We start from the raw sequence: 12,832 nt of genomic DNA, 5'->3' as shown, positions 1-12,832 counted from the left end.
CATCCCAGAATTGTGTTTGCCTTTTTCACATTGTTGACTCATGTTCAGTATGTGATCCATTAGTGTTGGAGTAATCACTTAATTTAGGCGATACTCAAAGGATTTCATACCTTATCAATCAGGTATGCCTAATTGTATACTTGATGCATCAAAGAACACAGTAATAAACAACTCAAGTGATGTTTCCAAGCTCTTCTGAAGCGTTTTATTATTGCATAGTTTATATAGAGAAATGCAAAGCAGTCGTAATAATCTGGTGGCTTATTCACAAGACTCCAACAAGCTGTTCTGCAGTGTCCTGTCTCTGACAGGGTGCTAGATGCAGGCTGCACATTGGCGTACAGGTTCTTGCCCGGCTACTGCTAAACATCGCCACCATAAAGTATTGAGCGCAATCCAGTCCTCACATCTCAGTGTGGGCTGCCATTATTAAGTGCATTGCCCCGTAATGCTGCTGCCAGGTTTATAGGTGTCCAGCAGAAGAGCTACGTAGTTATGAAATAAGGCAGAGCAGCAGTTAACATTGTGATACAAGGACCCTGCTGCTGTGCGTTATTATATGCACTTGTTCTAAAAGAACCCTTAGGCTTTAGTCACACGAGCGTATATCGGCTGCCATTTTCACGGCCATCCGATACACGCTACCATCTGATGCATTGGATTCCAATGCATCAGTTCAGACAGGCGATTTTCTGCCGCGTAAAAGCGCCCGGCAAAGATAGCGCATTTCAGCCAGGAAAGCGTCCTGGAACTATCTTCCTGCCCGGAATACGACAGCGTGACTGCTAAACTCCCTTCCCCTTCTCTCCTCCTCTGCGCTCCCCTTGCGGGCTGTTTGCAATGGGAGGGGGCAGGACTGGGCGGGAGCTAGTTGCTAATCTCCCGTACCATCCCATTGCTGGCTTGTGTTTAGACCAAATGATTGATTATAATCATTCCAGCAAAAGTGAACGATAATTATTGTTCACGTTTGCTCGTTTGATTTTTGAATAATCATTCCATCTTAAATGTACATTTATATATACTAACCTAACTATATAGCTACATTCAGACGAGCGCCAATCTTGCGCCATTTGTGCGTTGCAAAATGCTCAAAAACTCATGCAACTATGAACTCCATTATTATTGAATGAAGTCATTCCTTCACAGCTGCAAGGTTTAAAAAAAAAAAAAAAAAAAAAGTCCTACTTTTTCGCATCCCTCGGAACGCATTGCCCATTGTTTACAATGGGATAGTCAAACACATCACATGCCGTACAATGTGATGTTTCCAATTCAAATCAATGGGATCCACTTGCTTCACGTGTGTCGGAGGATCGCAATTTCACAGGAGTGATGCGGGGCGTTTTTGCATGAAACCCGCCTTAGATCTGTGGGTAACACACACGTTGACAAGCGGGATATCTGGCAGATTTTCTCGGACTGATAGCATACTCACCCGTGTGAATGTAGCCTAAGAAAGGCAACATGATATGTAGTATGGCATGCAGAGTCTCCTCCCACAGAGACAGTCAGGCTGCATCTCCCCACTTCTCTCCTATGAAAAAGGTAATCAATATTATAGTCCCAGAAAACCCTTCATGCTTCCTCTTCAGTCTTTTTTCTAGCTTGTAAAAAAGGACATGAAATTAAGGTCCCCCCCCCCCTCCTTTTTTTTTTAACAAAGTTTTTTTTTTTTGGTGCATTTTTTTTTTGTTTTTAGCGTTTATAGAAAAAAAAGACCATGGTAAAAGGCCAGAAAAAAATGCCATGCTAAGCTCTTGCTGCGAAGAAAAAACAAACAAAAAACACATCACTCCACGCCATCGCATTTAACTGCTGTCAAGGCATGCTCGAAGTTGTAGTTCTACAACACTTGGAAAGTCACAGGTTGGAGATCACCGCTCTTGTTTAGGGCTTCCTTCAGACTAGTACATTTACATGGGGCGAGATCACGCAAAGAATTGCTTGAAACAGCCATTTTTGGCACTAGTCACCCGTGTTCACAGCCACCGATGGCATTGAGTGAGCAACTGCCCGTTTGCATTGACTGGTAGGCGGGTGGATGGAAGAGATCTGTGTCACACTTTGCTGAAAATTCTGCAGAGATTAGCCGGATGGGCGTAGCCTCCCACTGCCCAGCAAATGTACGGCAGAAGCTGGCATAAAGTAGGCTGCTTTCACACATAGCGTAAATGCTACAGACTTTCCGCAGTGGATTTTGCAGCAGTAATTATGCATCATTTACAGCACAAGCCATGTGGAGGAGAGTTCAAAAATCTCATTAACGTGGAGTGGAACACTTCTGCATTAAATCCACGGTGTTTTTGAAGTACGCTGTGGATTCTAAATCCAGCAGGTCTATTTATGTTATGGACTTAACCAACCCATGAAATACAAGGGTTAAAACCCACAAGAAACTCCTATAGCAGTGATAGCTCGCAGCAGATATGCGGTGTGTGAAGGCAGCCTTATTGTGCAAATCTGCACTGCTCACAGCTCATACTGGTTAATAAATTAGCTACATCTTACTTTATCACGAAAAAAAATTAGGAATGACATGCGAGACACTATTTTTGTTAATTTCCCCCCCATTTTTATTTTTGCAATCTTTTCTGAGGTTTGGGGGAAAAAAAGCCTTCCAAAAACGGCAACTCAGGGACCATAAAAGCTTCACTCACTTATCAGTGTCTAAAGATATTTGTACTTCTGTGATAGTATTTTAAGTGCAAATTATTTACATCCATGCCTGTGCCTTGTCATATGTGTGTGTATAATTATATATATATATATATATATATATATATATATATATATATATATATATATATATATATATATATATATATATAAAGTGGATTATACCCACCTGATAATCAGGTTTCCAGTAGTCTCCACGACAGCACCAATGAGATTGCCTCCTCCTGGTAGGACAGGAACATACTGAGAGGTTAAAAGCTCCCCCCCTTCCCCACTTTCCTCAGTGGATTCTAACGAATTGCCGGGGCAGGAGCTAAACTTAAATTTTTTCCCCTAACCGGGGTTTTTTAATTTTAAATTTATTATTTTATTTTTCTAGGGCGGGAAAGGTACGGGTGCTGTCGTGGAGACTACTGGAAACCTGATTATCAGGTGGGTATAATCCACTTTTTCCCCCAGTCGTCTCCACGACAGCACCAATGAGACGTACCAACTAAAGTTTATTAGGGTGGGATTGCTGCCGAGAGGACTTTGCGGCCGAAGGCCATGTCCTCGTCCTGCTGCACTTTTACCCTATAGTGTTTAGTAAACGTGTGGGGTTTTTTCCAGACTGCGGCCTTGCAAATTTGCTCGACCGAGGCTGAACTGTGTTCGGCCCATGAGGACGCTACTGCCCTTGTGGAATGGGCTTTAAGCGCTAACGGGATCTCCTTCCCGAGGGCTTTATAGGATTCTATGATGGCCAGGCGGATCCACCTGGCTATGGAACTTTTCGCTGCTTTGCTACCCTTATTTGGGCCACTGAACTGGACGAACAGGTTGTCATCCCGCCTCCAGTGGCTCGTTGTATCTATGTAGGTTAGGACTGCTCTCCTAACGTCCAGGCAGCTTAGGGTTCTTTCCTCCTCGTTTTTTGGGTGGCTGAAGAATGAGGGGATTATTATATCCTGGGACCTATGAAAATCTGACACTACTTTCGGCATAAAGGCCGGGTCTGTTTTAAATATTAGTTTGGTGTCTGTAATTTTCATAAACGGGTGGCGGATGGACAAGGCCTGTAGTTCGCTAACCCGTCTTGCGGATGTAATGGCTACTAGGAAGATGGTCTTGATTGTCAGCATTCTTATAGGTAGCGCTTTGATCGGTTCGAATGGTACCGCTGTCATGGCCCCTAGAACCCAATTAAGGTTCCAGTCTGGGAACAGGTTTATGGGCCTAGGGCGTAATCTAGCTGCTGCTGTTAGGAACCTGTGGACCCATCTATCGTCTGCGAATTTTGTGTCGCAGATAGCGCTAAGGGCTGAAACCTGGACTTTTAGGGTGCTCGGGGAGAGGCCCATCTCTAAGCCCTCCTGCAGGAATTCTAAGATTAGCGGAGTGTCGGGGATAGAATCCCCGCGATCCCTTCCCTGTCTCCATGAGGAAAACTTTCTCCAGACCTTCTGGTAGATCAGGTGGGTCGTCTTTTTCCTACTGGACATTAGGGTTTCTACTACTTTCTCTGAGAATCCTTTCTGTCTTAGCGAGGATTCCTCAAGAGCCATGCCGTTAAATGGAGTTTGTCTAGGCCGGGGTGGTTCAGTGGCCCCTGCGATAGAAGATCCGTCCAGGTGGGCAAGGTGACTGGGTCCTGGACGCTCAGTGTTGTCAGAAGACCGAACCAGCTTCTTTTTGGCCAGAAGGGGGTCACTAGGATTAGCGTGCATCCCTGGGTTCTGAAGTGTTGTAAAACCCTGGGGATTAGTGGTATGGGAGGAAAGGCGTAGGCCAGTCCTTGTCCCCAGTCCTGGCCCAGGGCGTCTACCGCTATCGGACGATCTCCTGGCCGGAGGGAGAAAAAGTTGCCTACTTTCGTGTTCTCCCTGGTTGCGAAGAGGTCCAACTGTGGGGTCCCCCACCGGTTGGTTAAGATTCTGAATGCCTCTGGGGAGAGGGACCACTCTCCTGGGTCTATCTGCTTCCTGCTGAGGAAGTCTGCTTTTCCATTTAGTGTCCCCTTTAAGTGGGTTGCCGTGATCGAGAGGATCCGGCCCTCCGCCCAGTGAAAGATTTTCTGTGCGATGCTTTGCAGTGGGGGAGATCTTGTGCCCCCTTGGTGTCGTATGTGAGCGACCGCGGTGACATTGTCTGACAGTATTTTTATGTGATGGTTCTGTAGCGAGTTGCCCAACTGCTGTAGAACCTGCCAAACTGCCTGTAGTTCTCTGAAATTTGAGGATTGTTCTTTTATCCTCTGAGGCCAGGGACCCTGAAAGAATTGGTTCCCCACATGCGCTCCCCATCCACAGGCGCTTGCGTCTGTTGTGATGTGGATGGCTGGGTTTTGTAGCCAGTGAACCCCTCTCCGCAGGTTCTCTGGGGATGTCCACCAACGCAGGGATGTTTTTGCCCTGTTTGGGATGTACATCCTTGCCCCTAGCGAGGACTGCCTTTTGTCCCACGAGGATAGGACTACGGCCTGTAGGGCTCTGGTGTGGGCCTGGGCCCATGCTACTCCTGGGATGCATGATGTCAAGCTCCCCAGAAGAGACATTGCCTCCCGAATTGTGCAGAATCGTCTTCGTAGGAAGGTTTTGACTATTCTGCGGATTTTTTGTATTCTCTCCTCGGGTAGGTAGGAGCATTGCGATTCTGAGTCGAGAGTTATTCCCAGAAACGTCTTCTGCTTGCCGGGATCTAGGCTGGATTTTTCCCAGTTTATAATCCATCCCAATGATTGGAGAAGTTGTAGCACTGTCTCCAGATGTTTGGTTAGGAGTTTTTTGGACTCTGCTATTAATAGAATATCGTCCAGGTACAGTACTACTAGGATCGATTTTTCTCTCAGGTGGGCGGCTACCTCCGCCATAATCTTGGTAAAGATTCTGGGAGCTGAGGATATCCCGAAGGGCAGGCATCTGAACTGGTGGTGCTCTGTTCTTCCGCCCATGTCCACTGCGAACCGCAGGTATTTCTGTGAATCTTTGTGGATCGGGATGTGAAAATACGCGTCCTTCAGATCGATGGACGCCATGTAGGCTCCTCTGGGGATCAACTTTATTGTCGAGGAGATGGTTTCCATTTTGAATCTCCTGTATCGGACGCAGGTGTTCAGGTCTTTCAGGTTTATTATCGTCCGGTGTTTCCCGCCGGGTTTTTTTACTAAAAAGAGCCTGGAGTAATAGCCCTGGGTTTCCTCGTTTCGCGGTACGGGAGATATTGCGTTTAACCGCTGCAAGTCGCGCACGCTTTGCCCTAGTAAATGTAGCTGTTTTTTTGGGGCTCGCGTGGTAATGAATTTCCTTCTGGGGATGGATACCAGCTCTATCTGGTATCCGTGCTGTAGGATCTTTGGGATCCATGGGCCCCCGCAGATTGCGGCCCATTGATCCACAAAGCTCCCCAGCCTTGCCCCTACGGGGATGGCGTCAGGGTCTTTGCTTCGGCTCCCCCTGATGGGGGTTGAAGAGGATATTCCTTCCTCTGCCCCCCTTGGGGTAACTCCAGCGGCCTGTCTTGCCCTTGCCTCGGTAGGCCTCGGGCTGCTGCATTGGGGCCCGGGGAAAGGTCTTCACTCTCTGTGGTTTTTCCTCAGGGAACCCTTTTTTCCTGTCGGCCGCCTTCTCTAGAATTTTATCTAGGTCCGGTCCGAATAGAAATTGGCCGTAGAAAGGGAGGGCACACAATTTGTTTTTCGAGGCCAGGTCGCCTGACCATGACCTCAGCCATAACACCCTCCTGGCTGAGTTAGCGCGGGCTGTGGCTTTTGCTGAGAGTTTGACGGTCTCGGCTGCGGCGTCCGCTAGGAAGTTAGTGGCCATGCGCAGTATGGGAAGGGAGTTAAGGATCTGATCCCTCGGCGTTTTGTTGGTCAGATGTAGTTCCAGCTGCTCTAACCATACCCCCAGGGTCCGCGCCACGCAAGTGGCTGCGATCCCTGGCCTAAGGATGTTTGCCGCTGCCTCCCATGATTTCTTTAGGAGTCCCTCTGCCTTGCGATCCATGGGGTCTTTTAGCTGTGCGGCATCCTCAAAGGGCAGAGTCGTCCTCTTGGCTACCTTGGCCACCGGGACGTCTACCTTAGGTATTTCGTCCCAGCTTGCGCAAGCTTCCTCCTCCAGGGGGTATCTCCTTTTTACGCCTCGAGCGGAGTAGGAACCTGCGTCTGGTTTACTCCACTCTCTCTGAATTATTTTAGAGATGTTTTTGTGGACCGGGAAGGTATGTTTGCGCCTCTCCCCAAGTCCACTGAATATCTCATCCTGTCGGGTCCGCGGCTCTCTGGGCTGTTCTATTTTTAACGTAGCCCTAACTGATTTAATTAGTTCCGTCAATTCATCTTGATGGAACAAATATTTCCTGTAGTCCTCCTCCTCTGAGGACTCTTCGGCCGCCTGCTCCTCTTGCTCTGATCCGATGGAGTTCTCGGAATCAGAAGACTCCTCGGGAACATATGCCTTTCTTTGGCGTTTTGCTGGCGGTGCCGGCAGTGACGTTAGAGCTGATTGAACCTCTTCCTTCACCAGCTTTCTAACGTCATCCAGGAATCCCCCCGATTCCTCTCTGACTAGCCTAGCCACGCATGCCTTGCATAGAGGCCTCTGATACGTGGCTGGCAGTCTCGTCCCGCATTCCACGCACTTTCGCAGTTTTGTTCTGGGGGGGATGTCTTTTTTATCCCCCTGACAAACAAAGCATTTTTGCGGGTAAACATGCAATTTTTCCATACACAACATACTGGATATTTGCATTGTATTTTTGCCGCACTGGCTACTTACGGCCGCTGAGGCTGAGGTTTCAGCTGTCTCTGGGGCTGGAGCACTCATCTTTATACCAGTGCTGCAGACACCCTGCGACCTGTGATGCTGGTGTTCTGGCTTCTCTCAGGTTCCTATTTGAATTTTCGCGCTCCTGCGCTAAGCCCCGCCCCCTCCGCTCCTAATGCAGACGCGATGACGTCATCGCGCTGGACGTGAGATGCGGCGCCCCGCCCCCTGCCGTCAAAGGGCTTCCTGGAGCGCCGCGCTGTAATTTCTGCCGGAGGACGAGGGGGACTGAGGCTCCCGCTTTGAACCCCCTATGGGCCGCCGCGGGAGGAACCTGGCCCGGGGGTTACCACCCTGATGTGGCGTCCCGGGAGTCGTCTGGCTGCGAAGGGATGACAGGGTGAGCCACTGCCTTCCGATCCGCCTGTAAGTATGCTTTCGCTGGCTTCTCCACCAGCTCCTCTCATAGATCCTGCCTCCTGGCAGGACAGGAAGACACTGAGGAAAGTGGGGAAGGGGGGGAGCTTTTAACCTCTCAGTATGTTCCTGTCCTACCAGGAGGAGGCAATCTCATTGGTGCTGTCGTGGAGACGACTGGGGGAAATATATATATATATCTATCCATATCCATCCCTGCCACTTTGGATCCATTTCTTTAAGCCTGAAGAAGAACCCTGCATTGGTTCGGAAGCTTGCTATAAAATATCATGTATTTTTGTTAGCCATTAAAAGGTATCATATCTACAAGATTACTAGGTTTCTCTTGCTGGGAGAATCACATTTTGCTCTACTGGCTAACAAGGTACCAAACTTTTTTGCATTTGGATAACAAACATCATGCAGAAAAAAGAAGGGTACGGAGGATAACATCTGGCCGTAGAATTTTATGCCACAAAAACACACTGGTAAAAACAATGAAAAGTGAAATAATGTGCCCTTTTCATACAAATAGCTACATGTGAAGTCAGTCTATACAATGTAGTTTTTCTCTGAGCTGCAGTATGGCAGAGGTTCTAGATTTTTGTGCTATAAAGTATGTTGCACTTGTCTGCCAACAGTGTGAAGCGACTGTCATTCCAGTGACATATGCTTAAGTAATGCAAGTAATCAGAGGTGTGTGCAGCGCTGGTTTAGGACAGTCTCTTTGAGACTTTGAACCGAGCAAAGTACATACAGAGGGTGTGTGCGATCTCTCTACCCAAACACCAGTGGCTTGCAGATAGGCCGTTCAGCAGGGGTAGGTGAGCTACACATCTACGGAAGGTTATACTCTGGCACACATAAGTGCTGCCAGATACAACAAATGTATTAAAGAGGCTTGCACCTCTTCACCCCCTAAAGGCCACATTGATGCTATGTTCCCACCGACGGTGCAGATTTTGACTCTTTCGATGTGCAAATTTCCATCCCTTGGGAATGTACCCAAAAATTGGAAAAAGTCTCCCAAAAATATCATTTTTTATTGTAGATTTTGAATTTATGCCCCATGTAAAAATATTCAGTTTTAATTCTATTTTAACCCGTTAGTGACAACTAATTTAGTCTTAAAGGGGTTGTCCAATTATCGGATAACATTGCCTCCTAGTTCCAACTGTATTAAAACAAAAAGAGCATGCAAGTACTGCTATTTTTGTTAGTTACACCTTCTCTATCGTGGAGATCCAGCATTGTACCTCCAATGTGGTCCCAGTATTTACTGTTGCTGATTTAGTCATCGGAAGTCACCTGACTGCTGCAGCCAAGCAGAGGAGCTCACAGATGTGCGACTTGTTAATACACTGATTCCTCATTACTTAAACTTTAAAAGTGGACAGAAAAATAAATAAATAAAATGAAGTATCCATTGTAGAAAATAGATTTATTTAGATTTTCACTCATTAGGCACTATAGGGTGACAAGTTATCAATTATACAAAGCTGGTACAGTCAGTTTGTTGCCTACAGAGCAGTAGGTTAGGTTATAACTTGTACCTATAAAAGACCACTGTTTAGGCCTTAATCGTTACAGTCATTTTATTCTCACTATATAAAACCTTGTAAATGGATGTGCCAGCATGCCACATCACGGCCAGGAGGAAGTGCAGGCAAGGATTTGTGTCTTTAAATGTTTAAAACCCATCATTTCTGGAACGGCCAAGCTGTTGTAATTAATCCGATCTGCCATCGTTTAGCCTCTAGTGAAAAACACTGGTACATAAAATGTCTTCTGCAGCAAATATAGAAATACAATGACAGGAACATATACAAGAGGATAAAGAAGAATCTACATATTTTACATCTCAGGCTGGGTCAACATAGAACAAGCAGTTCATTACCACAGATTTGGGTGTTTTACAGACATCATTCATTCCCCTTTCTGAATTTAAAAAAAAAAAGGTGAGAAAAAAAAATAAGAAGGTCAAGCATTGAGAAAATCATTTTTTCATCTCTAAGTATATATATATTTATGTACATGTATATGTAGAATTTCACAGTCTCTTAGTGGAAGTGGGACCATATGGAGTGCTGGATACAACCACCAGAGGCAATTACTTAAGAGACAACCGATTTCTTCTCTGGAGACGATGTAAAGGGGATAAGGGAAACAGACGTGTAAAAGAGGGAGAAGGAATGGAATCAAAGCGTTCAGTTTTCCTGGAATGCCCCCCTGGCAGCTGAAGTGGCGGCTCCGGCAGCTGCATTTTGAACTGTGCGATTGGAAAAGATGCCTTGTGAAAACTCCTCCTGCGCCCTCTGGAAACTTGCACCTGTTCTGCGATACATCGAGTGAACCTGTGAGAAACATATATACATTGAAACAGAGAAAACGCCAAACCTAATAAAACAGATTAAAGAGACTGTAAACTTCAAACTGCACAGTAAGAGTGGAGAGGACTTCGATTTGAAGAGTCTGTTGCACCCTTGTATGAGCCATTTTAATGTTGGCCAAGACTAACATTCAGTTGGATTACAGATAGGACGGCCACAAAAAGAACTGCTTCCATGATTACTTCATGTCCGGTTGTAGAAATACTTCTTGCATACATGCCTATGAATTATATAAAAATTAAAGACCCTACTACTCACCCCTCCCAACCCTCCTGTGGCTGGGACCGCAGCCACCAGTCTCTACTGTTATACACTGCTTACAGGCTGCAGTCAGCACTGAGCTTCGATTGGCTGCAGCAGCCTGTGATTTCCATACAGGCTGCCAGTAAACCGGACACCATAGGGAAGATCAGCGGCTGTGCTGCTGGACACAGTAGGGAGTGGCGAGAATAGGGTCTGTTATTTTTACACATGGGCAGCTTATTTAAAAACAAAGTAAATAACTTGGATAACCCCTTCAACCTGTTGTGAATGTAGCCAATTTGAGCCTTGACACAACAGCAATATGTTGTTTTTGCATCACTGTGTTCCAAGAGTCATGACTTTTTAACAACCACCCTGCTTCTTGACAGCAGCTATTAACGAGCTTTATTCTGCAGTATTGTCTTTCGACGGCGGTTGCATGAGAAGCCTGGCACGGGTCTCCTGTGTCAGGGAGAGTGGGTGCTCAGCTGTCAGACGACAGTTAGGCACTTGCTCTAATAGCAGGGACAAAGTGGACTGAATAAACCTTCGATTCCCGCTATTCAACCCTTTACATTGCTACAATCAGTATGACCGCAGCATATAGAAGGTTGACAGATGGCAAAGGCTCCCACTCACCCATCAAACCCTTGCAATGTGATCGCGGGCTCCCGATAGGTTGCTATAGCACCTGGAGGCTTGAATATAGCCTCCGGATCTGCTAGCTATGGTGGCCTATGAGGCTCAGCCTCTGGCTTTCTAATGCACTACTATACTGAAGTATAGTGTATTAAAGAAGAAGAATGATAAAAGATGCTGATAGTGGGACAAAAATAAAAAGTTAAAAACGTAGAAGTAAAAAATAAAAAATACACCAAAACCACACCTTTACTATGCAGAAACAAAATTAAGAAAAATCACACAGATCAAAAAAGAAATCTTAATCCTAACAGTGCACGTCATGAAGAAAAACAAAACAAAACAAAACAAAAACATGACGCAAATAGCTAGATTTTGCCTATCTCGCTTTACAAAAAATTAAATTGAAAGCGCTCAAAACGTCACATGGATCAACAAATGGCACTATTAAAAAGTACAACTCGTCACACAAAAAAACAAAACAAAAAAGAAAAAAAGACCTCACAACAGCGTTGGCAGAATAAAAGGTTGTTAGGGCTCATGTCCACGGGCAAAATAAGAATTAAAATCCGCAGCGGATTTTAGCTCTTCTCCTGCCCGCGGATCCGCACCCCATAGGAATGCATTGACCACCCGCGGGGTAGATAAATACCCGCGGATCGTCAATAAAAGTGATTTTAAAAAAAATGGAGCATGAAAAAATCTGGACCATGCTCCATTTTCATGCGGGTCTCCCACGGGGACGGCTCCCACGGGCTTCTATTGAGACCTACGGAAGCCGTCCGGATCCGCGGGACACAAAAATCGGATTTTACTCACACGCTCTGGTTCTTCTCTTCGCCGCAGCGCCATCTTCTCTCAGTCGCGGCCGGATCATTTTGCTTCGGCCCGGCGCATGCGCGGAGCACGTCACCGACGTCATCATGCACATCCGCCGAGCCGAAGAAAGAAGATCCGGCCGCGACGAGAGAAGATGACGCCGCAGCGAAGAGAAGTATCCGGAGCGTGTGAGAGGTAAGTTAATTCTGATTTATTCCTATTTTTAGCCCTCATGTCCACGGGGCAGGAGGGACCCGCTGCAGATTCTACATGGAGAATCCGTAGCGGGCCCGATTTTCCCCGTGGACATGAGGCCTTAGGGGTCTTTGAATGCAGCAACAAAAAATGCATAAGAAAAAAAAAATGAAAAAGCTACAAAAAAACCCCTATATAAATTTGCTATTGACCTTGCAGAATTAGTTTAACATAACATTTATACTGCACTGTGAATGCAGTTAAAAATAAAAAAAATGGCCAGAATTGCAGATGGTTAATTTTGCCTCTAGGAAAAAATGGAAAGAAAAACAGTGTGGTATAGGTTCCTAAAAATTGAATAAATGAAGACCAGAGTTCATCCCGCAAAAAAACAAGCCCTTATAGAGCGCCATCTATGAAAAAATAAAGTATTATGGCTCTTGGAATGTGGCAACACAACAGCAATTGTTTTTCAACTTAAAAATTTTTTTCTGTGTACAAAAATAGCAAAACAAAAAAACTAAAGCAAAAAAGAAAAACTAAATAAGCATGGTATCACTGGAATTGTGTTGACCCAGAGAATAATATTACTTTATTTTGCACACTGAATGGCATAAAAATGAAATACTTAAAAAAAGAAAAAAAAAAAAGAAAAGAAAAAACACAAGTAGCAGAATCCCCCCTCCCCCCTCATTTCCATTCCCC

At 45.8% G+C, this 12,832-nt stretch overlaps 1 protein-coding gene across 1 annotated transcript in view; it reads right to left on the bottom strand.

The window, feature by feature from the left end:
- Positions 1-9,263: 9,263 nt before the first annotated feature.
- Positions 9,264-12,832, bottom strand: part of SCAMP2 (secretory carrier membrane protein 2) — a 35,245-nt gene continuing 31,676 nt past the window's right edge. Inside the window, exon 9 of the mRNA XM_066592403.1 lies at positions 9,264-10,195. Coding sequence (XP_066448500.1) covers positions 10,049-10,195 — 147 coding nt within the window. The 3' untranslated portion in view covers positions 9,264-10,048. The remainder of the gene's footprint in view (positions 10,196-12,832) is intronic.

Source organism: Eleutherodactylus coqui, chromosome 2 (assembly GCF_035609145.1).
Source record: "Eleutherodactylus coqui strain aEleCoq1 chromosome 2, aEleCoq1.hap1, whole genome shotgun sequence".
NCBI lineage: Eukaryota > Metazoa > Chordata > Amphibia > Anura > Eleutherodactylidae > Eleutherodactylus > Eleutherodactylus coqui.
The sequence above is the reverse complement of the archived record's forward strand: the minus strand, read 5'-3'. Positions and strand labels throughout refer to the sequence as shown.